This window comes from Eriocheir sinensis, chromosome 25 (assembly GCF_024679095.1).
Source record: "Eriocheir sinensis breed Jianghai 21 chromosome 25, ASM2467909v1, whole genome shotgun sequence".
Classification (NCBI taxonomy): Eukaryota; Metazoa; Arthropoda; class Malacostraca; order Decapoda; family Varunidae; genus Eriocheir; species Eriocheir sinensis.
The window spans coordinates 17,385,557-17,413,056 of NC_066533.1; the positions used below are offsets into that span (position 1 = coordinate 17,385,557).

At 43.5% G+C, this 27,500-nt stretch overlaps 2 protein-coding genes across 18 annotated transcripts in view; both read right to left on the reverse strand.

Moving 5' to 3' along the window:
- Positions 1–6,605, reverse strand: part of LOC127003517 (GTPase-activating protein CdGAPr-like) — a 247,603-nt gene extending 240,998 nt beyond the window's left edge. For 2 of the 3 annotated variants that reach the window (XM_050870327.1, XM_050870326.1), the window contains exon 1: positions 6,471–6,605. The gene's annotated coding sequence lies outside the window, so the exon portion shown is untranslated. The remainder of the gene's footprint in view (positions 1–6,470) is intronic. The other variant, XM_050870328.1, reaches the window with a different exon arrangement.
- A 6,182-nt stretch (positions 6,606–12,787) lies between these two features.
- The window catches only part of LOC127003518 (cytoplasmic protein NCK2-like), a 40,799-nt gene continuing 26,086 nt past the window's right edge, over positions 12,788–27,500 (reverse strand). For 4 of the 15 annotated variants that reach the window (XM_050870343.1, XM_050870342.1, XM_050870339.1 and 1 more), the window contains 5 exons: positions 19,648–19,841; positions 19,009–19,292; positions 18,410–18,586; positions 17,461–17,661; positions 12,788–17,121 (listed from right to left, as the gene is read on the reverse strand). In XM_050870343.1, the coding sequence (XP_050726300.1) occupies positions 16,921–17,121; positions 17,461–17,661; positions 18,410–18,586; positions 19,009–19,292; positions 19,648–19,841 (1,057 nt within the window). In that variant the 3' untranslated portion in view covers positions 12,788–16,920. Of the gene's footprint in view, positions 17,122–17,460; positions 17,662–18,409; positions 18,587–19,008; positions 19,293–19,647; positions 19,842–24,584; positions 25,015–26,069; positions 26,121–27,500 lie in introns of those variants that run through there. The other 11 variants (XR_007757121.1, XM_050870344.1, XR_007757119.1 and 8 more) reach the window with 11 other exon arrangements.

A 27,500-nucleotide genomic window follows, 5' to 3' on the forward strand; every position in this document is an offset into this window, starting at 1 on the left:
GTACACAAACTACTTCGGCTCAGTACCAAAAGGAAGTTCATGGGAGCAATTTGCCTCTCTCTCTCTCTCTCTCTCTCTCTCGGTGACTCCGCAGAAAAATGTCATCACACACACACACACACACACACACACACACACACACACACATGTATTTATGACCTTAGCAACACCTTTCGTACACACACACCTGTTGTTTTTCTTGTTGTTGTTGTTATTTTTACTTCACCTGCTAAAAATGACTTACCTGTTTATGTAAATAAGAGGGAAGGGGGGAGGGAGTGGGGAAGGTGGCTCTTTGTACTCGTTATTAATAAAAGCTAAAGAAATAAAGTAAAGAAATAAATAAAGATAAAAAATGCATATAAGAAAAAATATATGGTAAGAAGTAGGAGTGTTTGGAGGAGGAGGAGGAGGAAGAGGAGGAGAAAGAAGAAGAAGAAGAAGAAAAAGAATAAGAAGAACAATAGGACGAAGAAGAAAACAAAACTAAGAAAACCACAAGAAAAAAAATCACAAAAAACACAAAAAAAAACTAAAAAATAATCCCACAAAAAATTCAACCTCTCAAAAAAAAATAAACACAAACGAGACACCCCTTAAAAAATAACACCCATTTTCTTGAACAGGTAAGGAAGCATAGCAGGCAGGTGTGTGTGGTGGGTGCTGGGCTCTGTTTCCCACGCTCCTCACCTTCCTTCCACCAACTCGCCCAGGTAAAGGTAGAGGACAGGTGAGGGAGAGGTGGAGGGAGAGGTGGAGAGGGTGTGACTGTGGAAGGAAGAGCGAGCAGGAGAGGGAGGGGAGAGAGAGACGAAAAAAAATGAGAAGGGAGGAAAAAGAAAAACAGGTAGGAATGTAGAAACGAGAATAGCGGGGTAGGATAGGAAAGGAGAACAAGCAGAGAGGAAATGAAAGATGAAGAAAGGAAGAGGTGGAAAAGAACAAGCAAAGGAGGGAATGAAAGGGAAGGGAAAGGGTGAAAGGAAGAGTTGAGGGAAGGAAAGAAATGGGAGGAAGTAAGGATGAAGATTAGACAGGAAAGAGGAAGAGTGAAGGGGAGGAAAAGAAAAAGGAAGAAGGAAAGGGGAACAATAAAACAGATCGAAAGAAAGGGGAAAAAAATAAACAGAGAAAGGAAAGGAGGGAAAAAACACAAGAATAGAAGAAAGAAAGAAACAAGAACAAAGAGGAAACAGAAGAGGAGGAAAAGAAGGAAGGATGGAGGAACGAAAGAGAGAGAAAGAGGGAGGAAGGGAGGGAGGAAACGGAGGAAAGAAGGAAGGAGGAAACGGTTACAAATAAGTGGGTAAGAGAGCAAAGTGGAGAAAGAACATGGAGGGAAGGGTGAGGAGGAGGAATTAGGGGGGGTAGAGTGGGAGGGGTGGGAGAGAGTGAGGGAGGGAGAGGAAGGGAGGGAGGGAGAGGTAAGAGAGCGAAGAGGTGAAGGAGGTAACATGTTCTCTCTCTCTCTCTCTCTCTCTCTTGACCTTCACCGGTGGGAGGAAAGAGAGAGGGAGGGAGGGAGGAAGAAAAGAAAAAAAAGAAAGAAAAAGAATAGTAACATTAACATTATTAGAGAGAGAGAGAGAGAGAGAGAGAGAGAGAGAGAGAGAGAGTGTGTGTGTGTGTGTGTGTGTGTGTGTGTGTGTGTGTGTGTGTGTCCCTCCTCCCCAGCATTCTTCAGCAACGAAAGAGGGAAAAAAAAAAAAGAGAAACCGGAAAATAATAAAAAGGTGGAAAAAACGAAGACAAAAAACAGGAAAAAATAAAAAGGGAAAAAATAAAATGCCAACCTGTTTAATAAAGCAAGAAAAACCGGATATGTGGAGACTGACCGACCTTGAGATGATATTATTATTATTATTATTATTATTATTATTATTATTATTATTATTATTACAACTACTACTACTACTATTGCTTTCATTATTATTAGTACTATTATTATTATTATTATAACTACTACTACTACTATTGTTTTCATTATTATTATTATTATTATTATTATTATTATTATTATTATTATTATTATTATTACTACTACTACTGCTACAACTACTACTACTACTACTACTACTACTACTACTACTACTACTACTTCTACTACTACTGTTATTATTTTGGGTTTCATTCAAGTGCTTTCATTCATATCTCCTCCCTCTTCTTCTCTTCCTCCTCCTCCTACTCCTCCCCAAACACTCAAACTCACTCTTCCATCCTTACTCAATCCTCCTCCCCCTCTTCCCCTTCCTCCCCACCACACTCCCCAAATACTTAAACTCACTCTTCCATTCCTAACTCAATCCTCCTCCTCCTCCTCTTCTTCCCCCTCCTCCTCCTCCACTTACCACTTTCTTCCTCCCCTTTTCCCCTCCATTACCTCCACAACATTACCTCCGAGGACAGGTCATTCCCCAAGCAATTCAAACCTCTCTCTCTCTCTCTCTCTGGAAGGGGTGTGAGTTGGAGTGGATGTGTTGTAAGAGAGAGAGAGAGAGAGAGAGAGAGAGAGAGAGAGAGAGAGAGAGAGAGAGAGAGAGAGAGAAAGTGATGGCTCAAAACTATGAAAGAAAGGTCACTCGTACTATCTTTGGTCTCTCTCTCTCTCTCTCTCTCTCTCTCTGATTGTGTGTGTGTGTGTGTGTGTGTGTGTGTGTGTGTGTGACGTCCTTGTGGTGCGTGAGAAACATTGGGGCGAGGAATGTTTGTTTGTTTGTTTGTTTGTTAATTTCTTTGTTTGTTTGTTACTGAGAATAATAGTGATGATGATGATGATGATGATGATGATGATGATGATGATGATGATGTTGATGTTGATGAAGAGAAGAGGAAGGAGGAGGAGGAGGAGGAGAAGAGATGATGATGATGAAGAAAAAGAAGAAGAAGAAGAAGAAGAAGATAATCAGAAAAGTGAAAAGTAGAACGAAATAAGAGAAGAAAAAGAATAACAAGAACAAGAACAAGAAAAGGAAGACAATCAAGAGAAAACAACAAAATAGAACAAAATAAAAAGAAAACAAGAAAAACAAGAAAAACAAGCTCACTCACCCATAACAAAAGAGATGGTTTAGATAATGCAGCAAGTATAACAATGACGACGATGATAGTGATGAAAGAAAGGAGGAGGAGGAGGAGGAGGAAGAAGAGGAGGAAAAGTATATAAGAACCAACATCAAGAGGAAAATGAGAAGGAAGAAAAGACAAAAAAGAGGAAATTGAAGATATCTGACATTATATTCAAGAAGAGAGAGAGAGAGAGAGAGAGAGAGAGAGAGAGAGAGAGGGGCAGACACACAGACAGACAGACACGTTTCCACACATCTACTCTACATAATAATAATAATAATAATAATAATAATAATAATAATAATAATAATAATAATAATCTTCAGAGGTCTTCGTCTTTCGTAGAGGCAAGAAGATTAGGTTACCATATGTCTCCTCACTTAACCTCCTCCTCCTCCTCCTCCTCTTCTTCCTCCTCCTCCTCCATCGCTGGTAACAATGTATATCAACTCACAGTACAAAGGAGGAGTCAAGCTAGTACAAGATAAGGAGGAGGAAGAGGAAGAGGACGAGGAGGAGGAGGAGGAGGAAGGAATTAGATCAGATTGTAATTTTAAATGTGAGCAAACCGGTTTCAAAGTAGTAGTAGTAGTAGTAGTAGTAGTAGTAGTAGTAGTAGTAGTAGTAGTAGCAGAAGTAGTAGTAGTAGTAATAGTAGTAATAGTAGTAGTAGTAGTGGTGAGGTGAGTCATTATGATGTAAACTAATCCTTTTCATCGACTTTCTTTTGCAATATTTTCTTGGTTAAGTAGGATAGTAGTAGTAGTAGTAGTAGTAGTAGTAGTAGTAGTAGTAGAGTGGATAGCAGTGTTGTAAATTCTTCTTTCTTTTCCTTATTATTTTCTTCTTTCTTTCTTTTGCTTCCCTTAGTAGTAGCAGTAGTAGTAGTAGTAGTAGTAGTAGTAGTAGTAGTAGTAGTAGTAGCAGTAGTAGTAGTAGTAGTAGACATGACAGGATGTGAGTCAATACTATGATTCATTACCTTACGACAAAGACAACTGGGTCAGACAGTAAGTGGGTAGGTAGGGTAAGGTAAGGAAAGGTAAGGTAGGGAAAGGCAAGGTAAGGAAGGTAAAATGATAGACACAACGAAGAAGAGAATGAAAAGAAAGAAGAGAAAAAGAGGAAGGAGGAAGAGGAGCAGGAAAAAGAAGGAAAGAGATGGGAAGCAAGGTAGGAAAGGCAAGACAGGTGAAGTAAGGTAAGGTAAGGTGAGGTATGGTAATGTAAGGTAAGGTATGGTAAGGTAAGGTAAGGTTAGGTAAGGTGTAACTCTGTGCCGGGTAGCGAAGGGAATGAAAGGGAAGGGAAGGGAAGGGAATGAAAGGGAAGGTAAAGGAAAGGAAGCGAAGGAAAGTGAAGGGAAGGAGAGGGAAGGGAAGGGAAAGGAAGGAAAGCGAAGGGAAGGAGAGGGAAGGGAAGGGAAGGCGAAAACAGGTAAGGTAATTAGTTTGTGTTGTATAGTTTAGGTAGCAAACACTTAAGCTGCAAGACTAAATATTGCTAGGGTGTAAAGATTAGGGTACACACACACACACACACACACACACACACACACACACACACACACACTTCTTTTTCTATCTTTTTCTTTCCTTTACGTCAAATAATAAAGTGAAACAGTGTGGAGTTAATTACAAAGAAGCATTAGTAAACTCTCCACTTTACTACGAGAGCGAGAAAGGAAAAAAAGGAGAGCAAAAGAAAAGGAAAGACAGGGAGGGAAGCAGTTTGGTAGTAGGCTATGGAGAAATATTGTGGTTGGAAAAGGAGAAAGAAAAAAAGAAAGAAGATAGAAACAACTAGGCTAAAATGAAATTGGAGGCTAGGAATATGAAAGAGGAAAGAGGAAAACAACAAAAGAGAACTAAATCAAGGAAAAAACTGACCAAGTAAAATAGAAAAGACTAATATATCATGACCGTTAGTATATAGACACGAATAGACATATACATAGATACATAATGAAAGAAAACAAAGGAAATCTGATAAAGTGAAACAGAATAGGCTATGTAATGAGTTATATAGAGAGATAGACGAATAGAGAGATACATAGATAAATAATAGAAGAAATAAAAGGAAAACTGATTAAGTGAAACAGAATAGGCTATGTAATGACAGTTATAAAGAGAGAGATAGACGAATAGAGAGAGACATAGATAAATAATAAAAGAAATAAAAGGAAAACTGATTAAGAGAAACAGAAAAGGCTATGTAATGACGACGGTTATATATACAGATAGACGAATAGACAGTTACATAGATGAATAATGAAAGAAAACAAAGGAAAACGAATAGTGCAGAATTTTATAAACCAAATGAAGAACGGAAGAAAAAAGAGACACAAAGGAATAAGAGAAAAGAAGGGAAGAAACGAATGAGGTAAAATAGGGACAGAAGAAAAGAAAGAACGGAAAGAAAATGGAAAAGAAATAAAAAAGGAAAGGATGAGGAAAAGGAGAAAGTAAAGAACGAGAAGGTAGGAAGGAAAGAAAGGAGTGAAAAGAAGGGAGGAGAGAGGAGAAAGGGAAGGAGACAGAAGGAAAGAATGAAGAAGGAAGGGAATAAACGACAAGGAAGAAAAGGCAAATAAAAAGAGAGAAAGGGAAGAATAGAAAAGAAAGGAAGGAGGAAAGGAAGAAGAGGAGGAAGGGCAGACGGGTTACCGATAGACAAAAACTCTTTTACAACCGATAGATAATTACATTTCCTGCTTCCTCCATCACCCTACCCCCTCTCCTCCCCCCTTCACACACACACACACACACACACACACACACAGAAAGAAGGAAGCGAAGAAAAGAAAGAAGGGAAGGAAGAAGGAAGAAAGTAGGAGACAGAAGGAAAGAAGAAAAGAAGGAAAGAAGGAAAGAAGAAAGAAAAGGAAGAAAGAAAGGAAGAATAGAAAGATAGGAAGTTTTTTTTTACATGTGAAAAAAACGAAAATAAAACAATAATATAATGAGAGAGAGAGAGAGAGAGAGAGAGAGAGAGAGAGAGAGAGAGAGAGAGAGAGAGAGAGAGAGAGAAATAATATAAGAGAAATGATATAATAACGAGAGAGAGAGAGAGAGAGAGAGAGAGAGAGAGAGAGAGAGAGAGAGAGAGAGAGAGAGAGAGAGAGAGAGAGAGATACAAAAAAATCTAGAAAAAAAAATATATATAGATAGAGAGAGAGAGAGAGAGAGAGAGAGAGAGAGAGAGAGAGAGAGAGAGAAAAACAAAAACAGACAATATAAAAGAGAGAGAGAGAGAGAGAGAGAGAGAGAGAGAGAGAGAGAGAGAGAGAGAGAGAGAGAGAGAGAGAGAGAGAGAGACCGTGCCCGCCAAAACCCGACCAAAACAAGACTCATACAAGACAATTAACGCCTCCCCCGGGTGACACAGGGGGGCATGTGACCCACCTGTGTATCTAGGGTCAGCGCCGCGCCGGGAAGGTCATAATTAATCCAGGTGGGCGCAGGTGGGCACGGCGAGTGGGTAATAGTGGCGGAGGACGCGGCGACACGACCTCCCCCTGTGCACTCTCACTAGACACTGACGCTTCAAATGTGTCCGCGCGGGGAGTTGCCAGTCTAGGATTTCACTTCACCTTCTTTGACCTCGTTTTCCGCCCTTATTTTGGCGTTGAAACGTGGATGTAGGGATAGGAAAATATGCTTGGAGTCTTCTAGTTTATTTTTATGCTTTTGGTTTGTGTTCTGAATGTGTGTTTTGGGCGGTACAGGCGATTTAAAAATGTTTCTTGCGTTAGCGCCATCTCTTGAGACGGTGGAAGTCTTCACGCCGGGGAGGAAAACGGGGAATTACCACGTAGACTAACCTATATTAAGGACCCGCTCAGGTAAACTCACAAAGCCTATATTCCTACCTCCATTTAAGCCATACGAGTGTACGAGATGGCGGAAAATGCACTTATATCACAGTAGTAGCTCAAAAACATGCTATTTAAACCGTAAAAGCCATGAAATTAAAGCTAAAAACACGAACTTAAGCCATGAATGAAAGAGAAAGGGAGGTACTTCTTTTATGTGCTAGAGAAAGAGGGTGAAGAAAAATTTACTCATAACGAAATACTTAATCAAAACAAACCATTCAATCACTAAAACGCATCGAAACTATAGATAAAACACGGAATAAGGCCATGAATGAAAGAGGAGAAGGAGGAGGAGGGAGACGAGGAGGAGGGAGGCCAGGAGGACGAGGAGGAGGAGGTACTGTGAAAGCAGGTGGTGGATGGTTCACTTATAACCTTGGACAGGTGTTCGAGTCACCTGGCAGACCTGTGCAGACCGACATTGTTACCTGGCGTGTGCTGGGAGGGGGGGGCGGTGAAGGGGAGGAGGAGGAGGAAGAAACAAATGAAGGGAGGAAGGAAAGCAAAGAAAGGAAAGGAAACGAAGGGGAAAGGAAGAGATAAGAAGGAAGGAAGGAAAGGAAAGGAAAGGAGGGGAAAGGAAGAGATAAGAAGGAAGGAAGGAAAGCAAAGAAAGGAAAGGAAAAGAAAGGAGAAAGGAAAGGAATGAAAGAGATAAGAAGGAAGGAAGGAAGGAAGGAAGGAAGGAGGAAAAGGTGAAAACGAAAGAAACAAAAGAAGATAAGAAGAGAGGAAGGTATGTAGAAAATAAGAAAAGACGGAAAAAAAAAGGAAGAAAGAAAGGAAGGAAGAGAGGGAAGAAGAGTAAATGGAGGATGAAGGAAATTAAGAAGTCGAAATATTAGATACAGAACAGGAAATAGATAGAGAAATAGATAGATAAGAATAGGATAATAATAATAATAAGAATAGGAAGAATAAGGAAGTGGCAAGGGTAGGATTGGGGGAGGAAGGGGAGAGGGGTGCAGGGGGAGGGGGTAGACAAGGCGGACGCAAGAAGAGGAAGAGGAAGAGAGGAGAGTACAACCAACATCCGGTTCTCAATTAATGAATGGGACTGGATCGTAAGATGTAGATAGATAGATAGATAGATAGATATAGATAGGTAGGTAGATGGATAGATAGATAGGAGAAGAGACAGATAGACAAATAACGGGATAGATAGATAGATAGAGAAATAGATAAAAAGTTACGAATAAAAATAGATAACTGAATAGAAAGAGATAGATACATAGATTGAGATGATAGATAGATAGATAGAAAGATGGAAAGCTCTGTGTGTGTGTGTGTGTGTGTGTGTGTGTGTGTGTGTGTGTGTGTGTGTGTGTGTGTGTGTGTGTGTGTGTGTGTGTGTTTTAGAGCTTTCATGGCGTGGTCTGACGGACAAATATTAAAAAAAAAAAAGAAACTCGTCCCGCTGAAATGAAAAAGGAAAAAGAGGAAAAAGAGGAAAAAAATGAAAAAGGTCACCTCACTTTAATTAACCTTTGGGAACACAAGAGCACCGCCACGCATCCTTTTTTTTCGGGAGGGGGGGGAGGGGGGGGGTCTTTTTGTTGTTGTTGTTTTGAAGGAGTTTGTTTTCTTTTTATTATTTATTTACTTATTTATTTTTTATGTTTGAGGTGGTATATTTTTTTTGGGGGGGTCAGTTTTTCTTTTTTTCGAGGGGGGAGTCGTGTTATTTTTTTTATTTTTTTCCTTTTTCTTTATTTTTGGGGGGCATTTTTTTTTTAAATTTCTGACCATGTTTTTTTTCTCTTCCCTTTGTCTGTCTCCTGTTTTACACACACACACACACACACACACACACACACACACAGGCCAGCAGGTAATTAAGAGGAAGGTGCAAAGTAAACAACCTCAAAGGCATAAGTAAACAAACGTCCTTAGATAATTGTTTGCCCTAATTAACTATTTAAAAGCGAAAGCACGTGACATTTAACCTTCCCTTGTGTGTGTGTGTGTGTGTGTGTGTGTGTGTGTGTGTGTGTGTGTGTGTGTGTGTGTGTGTGTGTGTGTAATAAAGGAGACAGAGAAAGGGAAGAGAAGAAAAAAAATATGGTTAGAAATTCTCAAAAAAAATAAAACTGCCCCAAAATAAAGAAAAAAAAGAAAAAATAAAGAAAAAACTGATGTGTGTGTGTGTGTGTGTCATAACCAGATAGTATTTTCTTTCTCTTCTTTCATTTCCTTATGCTTCCCTCCTCCTCCCTCCTCCTCCTCCTCCTCTTCTTCTTCCTCCTTCTCCTCTTTTTATTACTTTTTTTATAACAACACAGCTTCTCCTCTAAAAGTAAAGGCCCCGTTCCATTATTTTCTCTCCCTGCATATGCGTTGCAGTCTAATTTATTGTGTCTGAATATAATGAAAACTTTATATATATTTTAAGCAAGTCTTTATAACTAGCCTACTACTATTACTACTACTACTACTACTACTACTATTACTACTACTACTACTACTACTACTACTACTACTACTACTACTACTACTTCTACTACTAGAGAGAGAGAGAGAGAGAGACCCTCCCTTCTCTCTCTCTCTCTCTCTCTCTCTCTCTCTCTCAGAGAGTCTCCGATTTCTCCCGCTTCTCTCGGCTAATGAGACTTAGTGGAGGAAAGAATGGAGGGAAGGGATGGAGGGAGGAAAAAGGCGAAGGATGAGGAGGAAGATCAATCAGACTGGAGGGAAGAGGAAAGAGAGGAGATTTAAGAAGACACTGACTAATTTGTTAAGAAAATAAATCCAAGAAGCGAAACAAGCTGAAGATGCTGGTTTGAATTTATAAGGCGTTGTCTCCTCCTTCTCGTAGTCAATATTATGTTGTATTAATGGAGTAAGAGGAGAAGAAGGTGAGAGAGAGAGAGAGAGAGAGAGAGAGAGAGAGAGAGAGAGAGAGAGAGAGAGAGAGAGAGAGAGAGAGAGAGAGAGAGAGAGAGAGAGAGAGAGATTAAGGGAAAGCAGTAGAAGGAAGAGAAGAAAAAGAGAAGGAGAAGGAGGAAGGAAGACGAAGAAGACAAGGAGAAGTTGAATAAGTAAAAGAAGAAATTCAACTTGCGAAACTTACTTAAAACGGAAAAGAGGTTGCCATATAGATCTTCATACTTGATCCTCCTTAATTTTTTACTCGTCACTTTCCTTCTCCTCCTCCTCCTCCTCTTCTTCTTCTTCCTCTTCCTCCTCTTCCTGGGAACCAATAAAACAATAGCATCGACCACCACATCGCAACAAGAATCATATTTCATTTTTTTGAAGGGGCAGTGTTTTTCCTTTTTCGGGGTTTTATCTATTTTTTCTTTTCCTTTGGGGGTCAGTTTTCATCACGACAGTCACTATAAATAAAATCCGACCGCGGCACTATTGCACTGGGTCCGTCTACCAAGTCCCCTCACAAGACCCTACCAGCGCTAGAGGCCCGTAAAAAAAATGTAATGACAGTTATGCACATTCCACAGAAACAGATGCTTATACGTAAGATATTAATTCCAGTGTTGACTCAAATAGATTCCCACCCTCGCTGCCTAGGCCTGGTATGTAATGGTGTTTTGGCTGCGGGGTGAGGGGGTGGGGGTGGGGGGGGGTCAGAACGTGGGGCTGTATGGGGTGAAAAGGAAACAGAAAGAAGAATGGCCCCTAAAGTTGGCAAAAGTGTTCCTCGCGCAGTGCTGGGAAAAAATTTAAGGGCACAAACGTCTGAATAAGTGAATATAAGTGGCTTTATTTCAGGTTAGAAAATAACATAATACTGAAAAGGAAGGTGTGTGAATAAGAAGAAGGGAGGAACGAGAGGAGGAGGACCTAAGAAGCGATACAAAGCGTTACAGGTCAAAAGAAGAAGAAGAAGAAGTGTTAGGCGGCAGCGGTAAACACGGGGAAACCTCTAAACACAGGTAAAGCAGACTCGTAGAAGGAACTGCACCGGATAGTTAGCTACCTGCAGGGCCCATTGAGGAAATTGAACCGTTTTGATAATAGAGTAGACGAAGAAGAGGAGGAGAAGGAGGAGGAGGCGAAAGAAAGTGGAAAGTGAGAGAGGAAGATCAAGGATGAAGATCGATCTATTTCGCCGCCCGAGAACACATATTTGACAAGGCTTTCGTAGGAGTTGTGGGCATTTCCAGGGGTAGTTTTATGACCCTGGTGGCAGTTTCATCCTTCCTCTGTACCCTGAGCCTAAAAAAACACTCATTAGAACCTGAATTATCTCCTCTTTGACCTTTAGAAATAGGTGATATGAGATGGCAAAGCTGCTTAGTAACGTCAACCTCTCCGTTTTAAGTCAGTTTCGCAAGTTTAATTTCTTCTTTAACTTCTTTAACTCCTCCAATATGACTGGAATACTATTATAAAGACACTTCCATCAATACATCATAATATTGACTACAAGAAGGACACAACACCTTATAAACTCGAACCATCATTTTTAGTTTTTGTTTCGCTCCTTGGATTTATTTTCTTAACATACTGGCATCGCTTTCCAGGACTCACACACCCATAGTTAATAGGGATTCTGAATAGGTTGTTTGTATTTCCATGCGGGTAGTTTTACGAGCCGAGTGTGACAGTTCGATAAGGCTTCTGCACCAGGAATGTGGAAAATCCTCATGAGAAAAAATATCCTCGGTCTATCCTTAGCTCAGAATCTCAACTGGAAACTTCACATCTCCTCTCTTACTAAATCAGCTTCCTCGAGGTTGGGCGTTCTGTATCGTCTCCGCCGCCAAGAGACTGGACTGAAAAATTCTCTAGTACCCCATCGATTTTTCTCCACGAAACTCTACGGGCAAAACACGATGATTTTCAAATACAGCCTCACTCTATTTGTTGAATGATTCTCTTCTACACTTTCCCCGCGAATCTACATTATTTTGCTTTATACACTTTCTCCTTAACATCCTGACTTATTCTTCTTTCCTGGATATCAATTTTCACCTTTACATATTTCCAGAACCATTTTTCCTCAGATGTGGCTAACAGATGTGGAGTAGAGGACCTGGAAACAATGCTCAGAAGGGAAAGACTCCGATGGTTTGGACATGTAAAGAGAGCAGGGGAGGATACAGTGCTGGGAGTTTTAGTAGAGGACCTGGAAACAGTGCTCAGAAGGGAAAGACTCCGATGGTTTGGACATGTAAAGAGAGCAGGGGAGGATACAGTGCTGGGAGTTTTAGTAGAGGACCTGGAAACAGTGCTCAGAAGGGAAAGACTCTGATGGTTTGGACATGTAAAGAGAACAGGGGAGGATACAGTGCTGGGAGTTTTAGTAGACGACCTGGAAACAATGCTCAGAAGGGAAAGACTCCGATGGTTTGGACATGTAAAGAGAGCAGGGGAGGATACAGTGCTGGGAGTTTTAGTAGAGGACCTGGAAACAGTGCTCAGAATGGAAAGACTCCGATGGAAGAGAGCTGGGGAGGATACAGTGCTGGGAGTTGTGGAGAGATTAGAGGTAGAAGGAAGGAGACCAGTTGGTAGACCTAGGAACACGTGGAGAGGGAAGGTGTATACGGGAAGACTTGGCATTGATGGGATTGGATGAGCATCAGGCAGAAGACAGTAGAATGGAGGAGAGCCATAAAGCGTCCAACCGCTCAGGAAGAGTGAAAACGGATGGTAATCGAAATGATGATGATTATGATTTCCCTCCTATTTATCTTTTCTAATCCATTCTTTCCCTCTGCATTTTTTCTTTTCCATTCTCACCTTACTCTCATCAATTCTACTTTACCACCTAATGCATTTATTCCTTTAAAAGTATGCGATGTTCGTGCTTGGTGTCTGTCGGTAAAGAAGTACAACCACAAAAGGAGTAAACATCCACAGGGACATTGACAAACCAGATATTTTGTAAAAATTTTAAGGTAGTTACATTTTGTACAAACATAAAAGTATAAATGAGTGGCAACACTGAGCATCTCCAAGTCTTTCCCTGGACAGTCCATCATGAACTACTCAGTCCACTATTAACTAGCCGCCAAATTAATCCGACTTTGTGACTTAATTTCATACTGGGGAGCAACACCGCCTCCGCCGCCCCCTTGCACCGGCGGGCGTGATCCTTGTGCACTGGCCTCGCGCGCCTCACAGAGCTACCAAAACATCCAGTCATTCACCCAGTCGACAGAGGCCCGGCCGGAGGTATAAAAAGGAGCCGAGGGGGAAGGGGCGGCAGAGGCGGCGTGACACTTGAAGCACAGACATGTACTGTTGGGGCGTGGGATGGGCTGGGCAGGGATGGGAGGGAAGGGAACTGGAAATGGTTACTGCATATCAACAGTGTTATCATACAAAGAGGAGTATTATCTCAAAATCTATCCAGACCTTGCCTCTGGTTCACAACTACGCGAGGGAGTGCCTTAATCCCTCGGGGGGGCAATTTGAGCGCCAAGGAGTTTTTTGGAAGGAGGAGCACCAATACAAGAAATGTTTTAGACTGGGTGGCCGGCGGCGGCGTACACGAACCAGAGGGACCGGAGGGGAGGGACAGGTTTTCGTTTAACTCTCGACCAGTATGAACGGCAGCAACAGAGCCTTGCGTCGCCCAGGCCCCGACCATCCGCCGGGGGTGGTGGGGCGAGGCGACAGCCCTACAGTTTCAAGCACACCTTCAGGAAGATCCGAACTGGACAATCTTTGGTTATGGGGGAAAGCAGGGACTAACAGTGGCAGGCTACACAATATCGTTGCAATAACAATGAAAGTGTGTGAAAGGCTGGAACCTGACTGACGCTCTGTCTGGGCTGCTTAATAGCACGGCGCTGAATTCCATATTGGTGGTCACACTTATGACTAGCACTTACCAAGCACACAGCACTCACAGGCTAACGCTTCCACACCACCTCAAGGAAACATTCAGCGTGAGATTCTTGTGCGGCAAAAAGAGGAGAATATGAAAAGCAACTCCCAAAAGAGACAAAAAATGAACGATGAGCCAAAAAATCAGAGTTCCTTCAAATCATGGGTGTTGTCAATCATACGTCTTCACCACAATCACTGGGCACACGAAGTATATAATTTAACAAAATGCGAACTTAAGGGTACGGAAAAAATCATCAGACACTTTTAAAGGCATGCGTGATGCAACAAAGCTAACAGTACGTAAACAAAAGGTTAAATATCTGCAAAAAAAAGAAGAAAATAGAAGGCTTCCAGCTCTCTTGCAACTCTCAAACATGACTAAAGGTTTATTTTCTTGGATATATTATACACTTTCTATATACTTTTAGATACCAACTGAGGGAGAAAAGCTGCGATGATAGCTATTAATGTGACACGTCTTTGAGGCTATACTGACTAGTAGGAGTAAGAAGCATTATTGGGACTAAAAGCTAATTCATAAAAAACCTGCCGTGTACAAAATTGAGAAACACCATCTTTTTCTCATACATATACCAGCTAAGTTATTTCTCCAGTCGCCTCAGAGAAAATAAACACATTCTCTCGCTCCCAAGACACCTTACACGAGGGACAGACAAACAGATGGACACACACACACACACGCGCACACGGACACACACTCACGCCTACCCACCAACCAAGAATCGTCAGTGTGCATTATACGCTTAAAAATACAATATCATAATAGTCTTTCCTTGTTGTCATGCGAACGTGATGAAACCTCGGAGAAGAGTGAGCATATCCACCGGTGAAAAAAATATATATGTAAAAAAATAGGAGTTGAAAAATGGGAGAAGAAAAAAAACAAGTATAGGGAAAGTGACCAACCAATAGACGATATGATTGGTTCTGTACACTTAGAGGCAATACACATACGCACATACGCACACCTTCCCACCTAAGACTTTTTAAGGGCTGAAGCATCTCGGTGGTGACATAGAATCATCATCAGCAGCAGGAGTGATAGTCGGCTGCCTCAGTGCTGGGTTAATACTGTTAGTGTGAGTCTGTCTTCTTTTTAATATCATCGTTTCCTCCTTCTCCTTCTTCCACTAGCTACCATCTTCTTCTTCCACTTCCTTCTCCTTCTTCCACTAGCTACCATCTTCTTCCACTTCCTTCTCCTTCTTCCACTAGCTACCATCTTCTGCTTCCACTTCCTCCTCCTTTCTTCCTTCTCCTTCTTCCACTAGCTACCATCTTCTTCTTCCACTTCCTCCTCCTTTCTTCCTTCTCCTTCTTCCACTAGCTACCATCTTCTTCTTCCACTTCCTCCTCCTTTCTTCCTTCTCCTTCTTCCACTAGCTACCTCCTTCTTCTTCTTCTTCTTTCCTCCTTTTTCTTTGTTCCTTCTTTCCTCTTTGCTTTCCTTCTTTCTTTCTTTTTGATCCATTTTCTTCCTGTATTTTACTCTTTTTTATCTCCTTTTCTTTTTGCCTTCCTTCCTTTATCTTACTTTTCTAAACCATTTTCTTTCTCTCCTTTAACTCTTTTTCTTGTCTTTTCTTCTTTCCTTCCTTTCCTTTTCTCCTTCCTCTCATTTTTCTTCTTTTCATCCCTTCTTTTTTACTTTTTTAATTCACTGTCTTCCCCTCTTTTTCTTCTTTTCTCTTCCTTTTTCCTTCCTCTCCTTCTTACCTCTCGTGTGTCTGTGTCATGTCTGTCTGTGGGTCTGAGTCTTTCCTGCTGCTGACGATTGCTCCACCCTGAGTGCTTGAAACAGATAATTCACTCAGTACAGTAAATACGTTTTGCCTCATGTTTCTGTTATCAATAAAAACAGTAAACAGATGCATGTAATTCCTCAGTCCTGTTTGGTTACAGCGGGGTTATCACTGCTCGTGGAAATCGCAGACAAACACACGCACACACATACGTTCGCGGGGTTTTTCAAAAAAGAAGCATCATCTCTCTCTCTCACTCGCTCACTCTCGCTCGCTCACAAAGGTTATACGCTCTCAAGAAAACATCCACCAACAGGACAACAAACATCTATGCTGACAAGAACCTCTCCTCTATTGCAACACCGTAGACTCCAACGTTTACAGTCTTCGTGTAGTACAGATCTCCGACGCTCGCCCACAAAAAAAGTTCCGACTCGCGATGAAAAAGTCCGGAGTTGCGTCCATTCCTTTGACACGAGACCACTGGACCAGGAGAGACCAAGCTGCCCTATATGGTGGTGTGGCGATGACCCTTTAGCACAAGACCGACAGCACAGAATTCCAAGCACACCGACAAGACTGCAATCCACCGAAGGCCGAGCGGCGACGTGACGAACGAAAGTGGTCAGTCGTTCCAGTAGGGAGGACAGCACGACTCGGATTGTATGTACGTACGTATGTCGTATTACTCGCTACAGCTACACACAGAGCATTAAGTATGAAAGTCCTTATAGTTTCCACAGCTTTCTTACATAGTAGTTGCCTTGGGTTTCTCTTCTTCATCATCACTGTCCTGTTAAGATTGATAGAGTGACACGACAAAGCGTCCTTCGTCCTGTCACCCCGAGCATTGTGGTTACGCAGCAGCCGACAAACAGCTGCTTCCGTCACTGGTTACATGGCGAACGGGGGGGGTGGGGCGGGGGCTTGAAGGGCAGGGTGAGACGGGGCGTTTTAGGGATTTACGTTATACTAGTAATGCATGTGATGAATATAAAATTACAATCTATCCAATGCCTTGACAAGATAAAATAGATTCACAGTATTTTATTTTTTAGTACGATCAAGGAAGAACTAATGGCTGGGTGGGTGAGGACGCCAGGAGGTCATCGTCTTGAGCCGGGAACATCGCGGCAAACAGACCCACCGCCGTGTGCCCCCCTCGATGGACCCACACTCAGTACAGAGGTCAGGTTTTAGCTCCTGTTTCTGTTACCGATGAAAACAGTAAACAGATGCATGTAACTCCTTAGTCCTTGTTGTGGTGGGGTTATCGCTGTTCATGTAAAACGGCGGTCGAGGCGAGGGCGGAGGCTATTGATATCTTTCCGGCACTGTTTGTTTGGGGCGTAGGGCGAGAGGGGGACAACTTGTTTACTTCTTACGGCATTACTAAGACGCTAGAAAGTGTATTTATGGCTTGGGCAACGGCCGGATCAGGTAGAGCTTCTCCCCCTTCTGGCTGGTGTAGATAGGTGAACGCTGGTAGTGGTCGACAAGCTGGTCCAGGTTTTGGAATTTCCGCTGGCCAATGCAGTACAGGCCGTTCTCCACGTGGACTCGGAAGTGCTTGTTACGCCCAGCGGCTTTCAAGGACACGCTGAAGTCACCAACCTGCGATGAGGGGAGAAGTCGGGTTAATGTGCAAATTATACACCTGAGATGCCAAGAGAGAGAAAATGAAAGTGAAAGCAATGAGACAGAAGGAGAAAGACACAAGACAGAACAATATACAAGATTACGGAAGTGGAGGGACAGAGAGGTAGGCTAAAAAAATAACTGACAATACAAAGATAAACAAAAAAATGAGTAGCGGGCTTTTTTTCATTAGTTTCCTTTTTTTTGCCCTTGAACTGCTTCCTTTACTGTAAAAATAAAACGAACGGAAAAACAACTAATTAAATATACGGAAATTATACATAACAATAAATAAAATACATTGCTCGTTCTTACATTTGTTTCCGAGTCCCTGATGAGGAAGTCCCCATCATGGCCACGCTGGTTGAGGATGTCGTCACACTGGGCGCGCGTGATGGGGCCGTAGTACCAGTCCCGGGTGGTGAAGTGGCCTTTGTCCTGCGAGACGTTACCCACGGACATGGCCGGGGCGGGCGGGGTGGGGGCTGCCGCGTTGATGTTCATCCCCTGCATACCCTGGCAGCCGTGGGAGTGATTCGTTGAGTTAGTAGGAATAAACAGTAGAGGGAATAAAGCATATCATCAACCGTCTACACTCAAGATTAGTTTAGGTATTAGCAGGAAAAACGGCAGGAACAGTAAATAGTTGGGAGCGTAACATCAACTGGCTATCCCCAAGTTTAGTTTAGTTAGTTAGTTCACTGCCCTGACCTCTATTATCACTAGTAAACTGTCTTCTTGGTATAGTTTAAATTTGTCTATTAAGACTGACTTATTTATTATCTTGATCTTTATTGCCTTAGTAAGTTGTCCATTATTATTCTACTGTTCAATGATGAAGAAATAAAGTAAATATTTTGTAACATAAGTTGTAGTGCGGTGACGGCCTGATGAACGAGCCTCCCATAACCCACTTAGCCAGTGGGGTACCTCTTTTACCCGACTCTGACTCTGGCTCTCCGCCTCCGGCACGCTGGGTTCAATCAATTCAAGGGGGGGCAATACCTTCTTTGATTATTTTTCTCGTTATTTCGACACACGCAGAGGCCGGGCCGAGAATAGGAAGGATTTAGAAAAAAAGAAAGAAGGCAAAGTGAGCTACAGGGAATAGAATTAGAGAGGTTAGTTTTTATTGATGAGCAGAATGTTGCCTAAAAAAAGCTGCTGTCCAATCTGTGACAAGCATACTAAGACAGACTAGGTTCCAATTAGAAGCTACAACTAAACAAGAAGTAGCAGCAGTAGGTCCTGGGAGTTGACAGACCTGTGCCAAGTGCGTCTCAGCGTTGTGGGCGCCCCCATTGGTGGCCGGGGGGTGTGCACTGTTGCTGGGGCCGGGCGGGGGAAGCTGCCGGGTCTGTGAGGGCTCCCGGGACCTGGGGGTGCGAGCGTCCACCACCTCATGGAGCTCCTGCACGTAGTTCTTTGGGATGAGCCCGACCTGAGGGTGACATGTCGGGTTACTAAAGAAGAAAAGAGCGCAAGGAGTCTGCAAGAGGCTGGCAGGTTGTCTTTGTATATAAGGAATGAACGATAACAAAAATTTACTTGATTTTTTAAGCAATGAAAACAGAAAAGAAATGCCCACCAAGTCCACCCATCCTTATCTGTTCCTGTATTTCTACCAGACACAAACAAACAAACAATTAGAGGCCAATGTATTTGACTACTGTATTTGCCTTCTTACTATAAAACAATAAAAGCAATACCACCACGTCAAAACAACAAACAAAAAAACAAGTAAAGACAATATCTTCCAGTCCATACCTGTCCCTATAACACTCCAGCCCCAAGTAAAACAAAAGAAAGAAAACAAAATACCAACAAGTAAAGGCTATACCCTCCTGTTCCCTCCGTCCGTACCTGTCCCTGCGTGTTCCTGGCCCTGTACCACTCCGGGTCCGAGGGCGGCCGGTCCAGCACCTCCATGCGCTCCCCCTTGGTGAATGACAACTCGTGTTCGTTCTGTGCCGTGAAGGAGTAGAGCGCCACCACCACGTCCAGCACATTCTCGGCCATGGTGTAGGTGTGGTCCTCCTCCGCCGGCTCCTCCGTGGTGTAGTTGGAGGGGAACCATCCCACCAGGTTGTTGTAGTGACCCCGCCACCACCCATCGTTGCTCTTCTCCAGGATGAGGACTCGAGTGCCTGTGGGAAGGGGCCTTAGTAGTGAGTCTTATCCTGCTTGCTTCTCTGTGTCTCTTTGTGTGAGTATATTTCTGCTCTAATCTATGCGTTTTTTCTCCCTTTCCTTTCCTTTCCTTTCCCTTCCCTTCCCTTCCCTTTCCTTTCCTTTCCTTTCCTTTCTTTTCCTTTCCTTTCCTTTCCTTTCCCTTCCCTTCCTTTCCTTTCCCTTCCCTTCCTTTCCTTTCTTTTCCTTCCCTTCCCTTCCCTACCATTCTCCCTCCTTCCCTGTATCTGTGTTGAGCTTAGCAGCGCTGGTCAAACTCTTCCTACTGCGCCACACTTTCCCCCACACCACCACTGTGACACATCCACCCACCTTTCACCAGGGACAGCTCATCCATCTGCTGCGCCTGGTAATTATACTTGACCACCGCCCAGCCGATGGCCTCCGAGGGGTCGATGGGCGTACTGCCGCGCACCCCTCCAGGGCTGTCCACCCCCCTCGTGGGCGTCCCCCCGGCTGATGGTAGGGTGCGGCTCCCCCCTCCTTTCTTCACACGCTTCTTTATACTGCGGAAGAGGAGGAATCAAGTTAGTAAGAGTGATTTTATAGCCCGTAATCTTAAACATCTCGGCACCTCTGTCATCTTGGTCTATGTGCTGAAATGAAAAAATATTGAACGGGATTAAACAACATCAGTATAACATATGAGGAGATTGAGAGACATGAGAACAAGGTGGGATGGAATAAGATAGCGGCAGGTGGCAGGGAAGGACAATCAACATAAGTCTTCTTCTTCTTCCTCTTCTTCTTAACCCGGTAGCAGCGACGGGCCAAATTTGTGCCATGATATAAACCCCCCAAAATCGATGCTACATAAACTGATCACAAATGCTTTGATATATTTTATGAAATGGTTTGTGTGAGTGACGATTTTTTCTCATTTTTCTCGCTTAGAGGGACCATTAAGAAACATGATCCCCGCTGCTACCGGGTTAAGTTTGGTTGCAAGTTTTCTATCATGTTTGCCCTTAGAAAAAAAAGAAAGTATTACGACACAGTAGCCAGAGCAAAAAATGACCCAGTAGAAAAATAAACCATTGGGATACACTGGTCAAGGCAAAAATATATGACCTGCTATCTACTAAATCACCTTCCTTGGTCATAATCCACTAAAGTCTGACATACCAAAACAACTTAGATATCTATTATGCAAATATGCCCCACTAAATGTGCATCAACCTCCACCAAGTTATTTTCTACTGAAGAGAATCGGGACAAACACAGATTCTTTGCCATAAATAAGCAACAAGTATTCCTGGAACCAAAATTTACCTCACGTCCAATGTATAAGCCGAGTGTGTGAAATGTTGGATGAGGAAAAAGAAAAGATGTGTGCATGGAACAAGCAAGTGGGTAAGGAATAGAGTAAGTAGACAAGGAATAAAGAGTACGAGGGCAAGGAATAAAGAGTAAGTGGGTGAGGAATAAGTAGTTAGATGAAGGTGCTGTATGATATGACGGGACATACCGTTTTTAACCCGGTAGCTGCGGGGATCATGTTTCTTAAAGGCCCTTCCCTCTAAGCGAGAAAAATGAGAAAAAATCATCACTCACACAAACCATTTCATAATATATATCAACGCATTAGTGATCAGTTTATGTATCATCTATTTTTGGGGGGGATTATATCATGGCAAAAATTTGGCCCGTCATTGGTACGTACACAGTAAAGCCACAAATTTGGCCCATCGCTGCTACCAGGTTAAAGGTCCCTCTAAGCGAGAAAAATGAGAAAAAAATCATCACTCACACAAACCATTTCATAAGATATATCAACGCATTTGTGATCAGTTTATGCATCATCTATTTTTGGGGGGGTTTATATCATGGCACAAATTTGGCCTGTCGCTGGTACACGGTAAAGCCACAAATTTGGCTTGTCGCTGCTACCGGGTTATAATTTTGTCTCATTTCTTTTCATTATTTTCCTCTGGAGTTTCCTGATCTATGTCTTTGCTTTTTCTTCAGTTTCTTGCTTATACTCTTTTGTTATTTGTTTTTTGTTTGCTGTGGTAACAAACTGGAGCTATATATTGTTTTGGCTATTGTATGTATGGTCTATGTATCAAATTCAACCACACAAATGCATCATAGTCAACCCCTTTATCATAGCCCTCAGCTCCTTTAAACTAACTATGACTTAATATTATATCCTCCATATTTATAGTCTATCATCTCTAATAACTAACCTAACCTAATCACACAAATGCACATGGTCACCCCCCTTTAACATAGCCCTCAGCTCACTCACACCAACAACAACTTACCATTATATCCTCCATATGTATAGTCTATCATCCTTAAAAACAAACCTAACCTAACCTAACCTAACCTAATCTAACCAAACCTAATCTAACCTAACCTAATCTAACCTAACCTAATCTAACCTGACCTAATCTAACCTAACCTAACCTAATCTAACCAAACCTTATCTAATCTAACCTAACCTAACCTAACCTAATCTAATCTAACCTAATCTAACCTAACCTAACCTAATCATACAAAGCCACATGGTAAAGCAGCCCCCTTTAAGTTAGCCTTCCACTGCCTCATCACCCTTACCGGACAGCCCACACAGCCCCAGCCACAATGTTATATCTTGCCAAGGTCATGGACTAGTATCGGACCCTCAAACCATAACATTGTGAGATGGTTTTACAGGGGAATGACCTTGGTTCTCTCTGTGAGCCCTTGTCTTGTCTACTTGTCTAGTGAGGAGATTGCTTGTAGTAAAAACATGGATGGACGCGCTATATAAATGAAGACTCGCACTCAATACTGTTCATGGGAAGGAGGAAAACAAGTGGTCTGTATCGTAAATAAATGAAGACTCGCTCCACACGCTATTCATGGGAAGGAGGGAAACAAGTGGTCTGTATCGTAAATAAGTGAAGACTCGCTCCACACGCTATTCATGGGAAGGAGGAAAACAAGTGGTCTGCATCGTAAATAAATGAAGACTCGCTCCACACGCTGTTCATGGGAAGGAGGAAAACATGTGGTCCGTATCGTAATAGTGTGAGTCTAACAAATATATGAATACGTGGAGACTTAATAACAATCTTTGCCTATGTATTTATTATATCTGCATTTGTCTTATCAAATCCCATTACTATAAATCCTTCCCTGTTACAATATTATGTCTTGTTAACAGTTCACTATAAAGGAAGAAGTGGACTTTAAGCAAATAATAATAATAATAATAATAATAGGAAGCAGAAGAAGATGAAGAAGAAAAAGAAGAAAAGGAAGCAGAAGAAGATAAAGAAGATGAAGAAGAAGAAAAAGGAGGAAGCAGAAGACAAAGAAGAAAATAAAAAGAAAAGGAGGAAGCAGAAGACAAAGAAGATGATGAAGAAAAAGAAAAAGAAGAGGAAGCAGAAAAAGACAAAGAAGAAGAAGAAGAAGAAGAAGAAAAAGAAAAGGAGGAGGAAGCAGAAGATGAAGAAGAAGAAAAAGATAAAGAAGATGAAGACAAAGAAGAAAATGAAGAAGACAAAGAAGACAAAAGAAGAGAAAAAAAGAAAATTAGAAGAAAAACTAGTCAACTGTTTAAAGAGTCGGTCAAAATGTCAGAGGGTGAGTCAGGGGAAGGGTAAGGGTGGGTAAGGGAGAGCTATGAGTCAGCACACACAGACAGACCTCTTTAAACACAGCCATGCCTCTCCAGGTGGTTTTCAGAGTTTTTCTTTTCTTTCTTTTTGAGTGATTGGTTTTCATGTGTTTTGATTTGTTTTTGTTTTTGTTTTGTCTGTTTTTCTCTCCTTTGAACTATTTGTCATGTATATTTTAGTCCTTTTACAAATAGGTACTTTTTTTTCCCTTTCTTTCTTTTTCTTTCTTTAGTAGCAGTATGTGTGTGTGTGTGTGTATGTGTGTGTGTGTGTGTGTGTGTGTGTGTGTGTGTGAACAGGGATACAGTACACCTCCTTCTTACACAAACACTGGTCTTGCTTAACTTAACACTTTCACTTCATGGGATAACAACAACAACAACAACAACAACAACAAAAGGAAATCAGGAGACACTAGAGAAGAAAAAAATAATGAGAAAAAAAAAATCCCCCTGAAAAATAAATAAATAAATAAATAAAAATTGACAAACAACAAAACAAAGATAAAATAGAAGAAAATCAATAACAATCAACCAGGAATTAAAAAAAAAAAAAAAAAAAAAAAAAAAAAAGCCAATCAATACCAAATACCGAATAAATAAATAAGTAAGTAAACAAACTCCATCTAAAGGGGGGGAGGGGGGGAGGGTCAACCTAAGCCACTGCAAGATCAATGGTGAGTCACAGGGGTCAGAATGGGTCAGTGGGGGGGGGGGGGCAAGCACCAAGCCATTACACTCATGACCTACCCCAAGAAGCTGCAGACCTACCCCCCTCTGACCCCTTACTTCCCCCCCTCCCCCCCCTCACCACCACCCCCTGACCCCTCACCCAGGAAATGTAATTATCTATCGGTTGTAAAGAGGTTTTTTTTTTGTCTATCGGTAACCCATCTTCCCTTCCTCCTCTTCTTCCATTCTTTTCTTCCCTTCTCTTTCCTTCCCTTCGTTTCTTTTTATTCCTTTTCTTCCTCTACTTTTTCCCTCCGTTTCTTCCCTTCCTTCCTTTCATCCCTCCCCCCTCCCATGACCCCTTACCTCCCCCCCCTCCCCCTTCACCTGGGCAACACCACCACCCCATCGGCAGGTAAGGTAATGAGTCAGCGTGGTGTTGCTGTATAAAGTCTTTCAACGCAACACATGCAACACTGTACCCTGTTACCCTGGGAGCTGGGCAACACTTTAAAGCTGAGACCTCTTGTTTTTCCTCCTCCTCCTCCTCCTCCTCCTCCTCCTCCTCACAGGGGAAAACAATGCAGCATGGACAGAAATAAACGTTGGTACTCTTAGTTTGCCATGTTTGTGTTTTTGTTTTTTTTTGCTTTTTTTTTTTTGTTGTTGTTGCTGTTGGTGTTGTGAGAAAATGTGTGGAGAGAATTAAATTATCAAACGAATCACTGGTATGGTTTTCTGTTTTGGTAATACATAATCTGCAGTGGAAAACAAACACACAAACAAGGATAAATAAACAGCGTGGATAAACCCTCTCAACAAAAACAACATTCAAGAAAAAACAACAACAAGAACAAAAGTTTGAACCGCTCAGAAACAAGAGGTAAGAAAACAACAACAAAAACAACAACTCTGCCCCCCCCAAAAAAAACACTAACTTTCTATGCACCCAAAACAAACTTACTCTGGGAGAAAGTTCATGGCTGATGTCATAGGCTTGTTATGCTAAGCGGCGGCGGCAGCGACGAAGACACCAGCGACAGCAACAACGAGAACAAGAACGTGGCGGCCAACAACAACAACAACGCCGGGCGGGAGTTCGTGGTCACAGCGACAGCGGGTCCTCTTCGTCGGGCTCTGTGGGTCGTCGGGTCATCCTCCTCGTCGTCACTCCCGCCCCGACACCACGCGCGCAAGACCCACCGCCGACACCCCTCCGATCCTTGCAGTACTCGAAGTCACACTCGAAGTCGCGCTCGAAGTCACATTCTCCTCCATGCACTTCTTCTTTCCTCTCTCTGTCCCTCCGCACACTCCCTACTCTACACGCTCACTCCTTCTGCGCCTCCTCCGCCTCTCCCTTCCAGATGGGCGTCACGGGTCTGAAGGTGAACCTGAAATATCGACCACAAGCCCTTTCGTCAGCGGGACACGCCCTCCGCTCCCCGCTTGGCACACCATCACAGTCCGCCTTCTGCCATTGGTCCCAGGCACATATGACAACACTTCACTGGCACCTGAGGCCTCTGCACCTGTTTTCAGCGTGTCCTGCAAGATGGCAGCGTCCCGGCACTGGAAGTATGGCCTGGGTGCCACTTTCTTTGTTCCGTACACTCGGGGTCTGTCTGCTGTCTGGCACTTTCCAAACTTCACGGCCGGCAATTGTGTCTGGTACATACACACACGCGCGCGGCTCCCTGCCCTCACTAGCACACACAGGAGGAAGGGACAGCACGCCACCTGGGCCCTGAGTCTCGTCCTCCACGCTTGAAGGCCGAGGACACGGAGTCAAGGTCTTACGCAGTGCCAGCCGGGGTAGAGTGTCAACAAAACGCTTCGCCTCCCTCGGCTACCCGCCCACCCGACACCCCGCCGCCCACCCGCTAACCGGCACGCGTTCCACCCACTGTTTCCACCCTCTGTTACCACCCACTGTTACCACCCATCCACATAACCACCTCAGCTTTCCACTGTCACACCAGCACCTATTTAGCACCTCAGGATCGGGTAGAACGAGGAGGGTCAGTGTGTTTGTGTGTGCGTTTGTGTGTGTGTGTTTGCGTGCTTGCTGTTCAGTGCCAGGGTGGGGAGGCACTGCAACGCTCTCTCTCTCTCTCTCTCTCTCGTGTGTGTGTGTGTGTGTGTGTGTGTGTGTGTGTGTGTGTGTGTGTGTGTGTGTGTTGCGGCAATCAATAAACGTCATGAGGAACGGTGCATGATGGTGTCCTTTTACGTTCACCTCCACCACCTCCACCACCACCACCACTTTCATCACCACCACCACCACCACTATCACCACCACACATCCAGAGGCGGGAATTCCTAACCACCACAGACACGCACACACACGCACATGGAACCACGCACACACGCACACACACAGGGGAGACTAACGCGAACGGGGGAGCGAACGTGAGGGGGTGGGTGGGGGGGGGGGAGAAAGGCGTACTGGGGGGCAACAACACCACCATCACCACCACCACCACCATCAACACCACTGCACCGGAGAAGGACACGAAACAGACTGCTGGAGGTGAAGGGAGAGAAGCAGAAGTGGTGGTGGTGGTAGTGGTGATGGTGGTGGTGGTGGTGGACTGGCCTCACAACATTGATCGTCCTCCTCCTCCTGGTCTTCCTCCTCCTCCTCCTCCTCCTCCTCCGACCCGCCCCGCCGCCCCGCCGCCGTGTACGCCCCCGCCGCCCACAGGAGTCTAGCCGCCCCTGTGTGTGTGTGTGTGTGTGTGTGTGTGTAGGGTATTAGAGCGGACTCGAAAAATATATTCCTCTCTCTCTCTCTCTCTCTCTCTCTCTCTCTCTCTCAATGCTTTCGTTAAGAGGAAGTTAACAAATTAGAAGGAAACAAACATCGACCGGGGAGAGGAAGAGGAAGACAAGAGGAAAAATAAAGGAAGAGGAGGAGGAGGAGGAAGAGGAGGAGGAGGAAGAGGAGGAGGAGGAGGAGGAGGAGGATTTTGTGTATCTGAATCCTCCACAGTTTACACAATTATAAACTTTGTTGCTCCCCTTCCTCCTCCTCCTCCTCCTCCTCTTTCTCCTCCTCTTCCTCTTCCTCTTCCTCCCCTACCAAAAAGAATTCCACCAGAGACAAAACACTAACAATACCCAAACACACACACACACACACACACACACACACACACAGTACAACCCCCTTCCTCCCCTCCATTCCTGCCCTTCCCCTCTTCTCCTACTCCCCTTCTTCCCCTTACCCCGTCCCCTCCCCTCTCTCTTCCCTTCCCCTCCTTATCCTAAAAAATTCCCTACATTCCTCCTCAACCATTCCCCTCACTTCCCTTTCCTCCCCTTCCTTCCCCTTCCCAATGCTTCGGGACCTGTTGAGTTCGAGCAGGAGTGTTTCGAATCGACTGAAGCCTCATACTGTGCTTCGCCTGGTCGCCATGAACCACTGAGAAATGCAGGAGGGGAGAGAGAGGAGGAGGAGGAGGGAAGGGACGAGAGAGGAGAGGTAAGGAAAGAAGGTAACATATGCAAAAAGAGAAAGAGAAGGAAGGGGAGAGGAAAGAGGATGGGAGAAAGAGGAAAGGTGATAAATGAGAGGAGGTAGAGAGGACAGGAAGAAGAAGGGAGTGTGAAAGAGAGAACGAGAGAAGGGGAAAGGAAAATGGGATGTTGATGGGAGAGAGAGAAAGAGGAGGAGAGAGACAGGAAGAGAGGGAAGCAAGAGTGTGAGAGAGAAAACGGGAAGAGGAGAATGGGAGAAAGGGAAAGAGAGACAGAGAAACAGGAGGAAAGGAAGAGAAGAAGGAGGAGAGGTGAGAAAGATCATTGAGTCCTATGAGATGTAGAAGAGAGGCGTTAAAGAAGACATGATAAAGGAGAGAAGAAGAGGAGGAAGAGG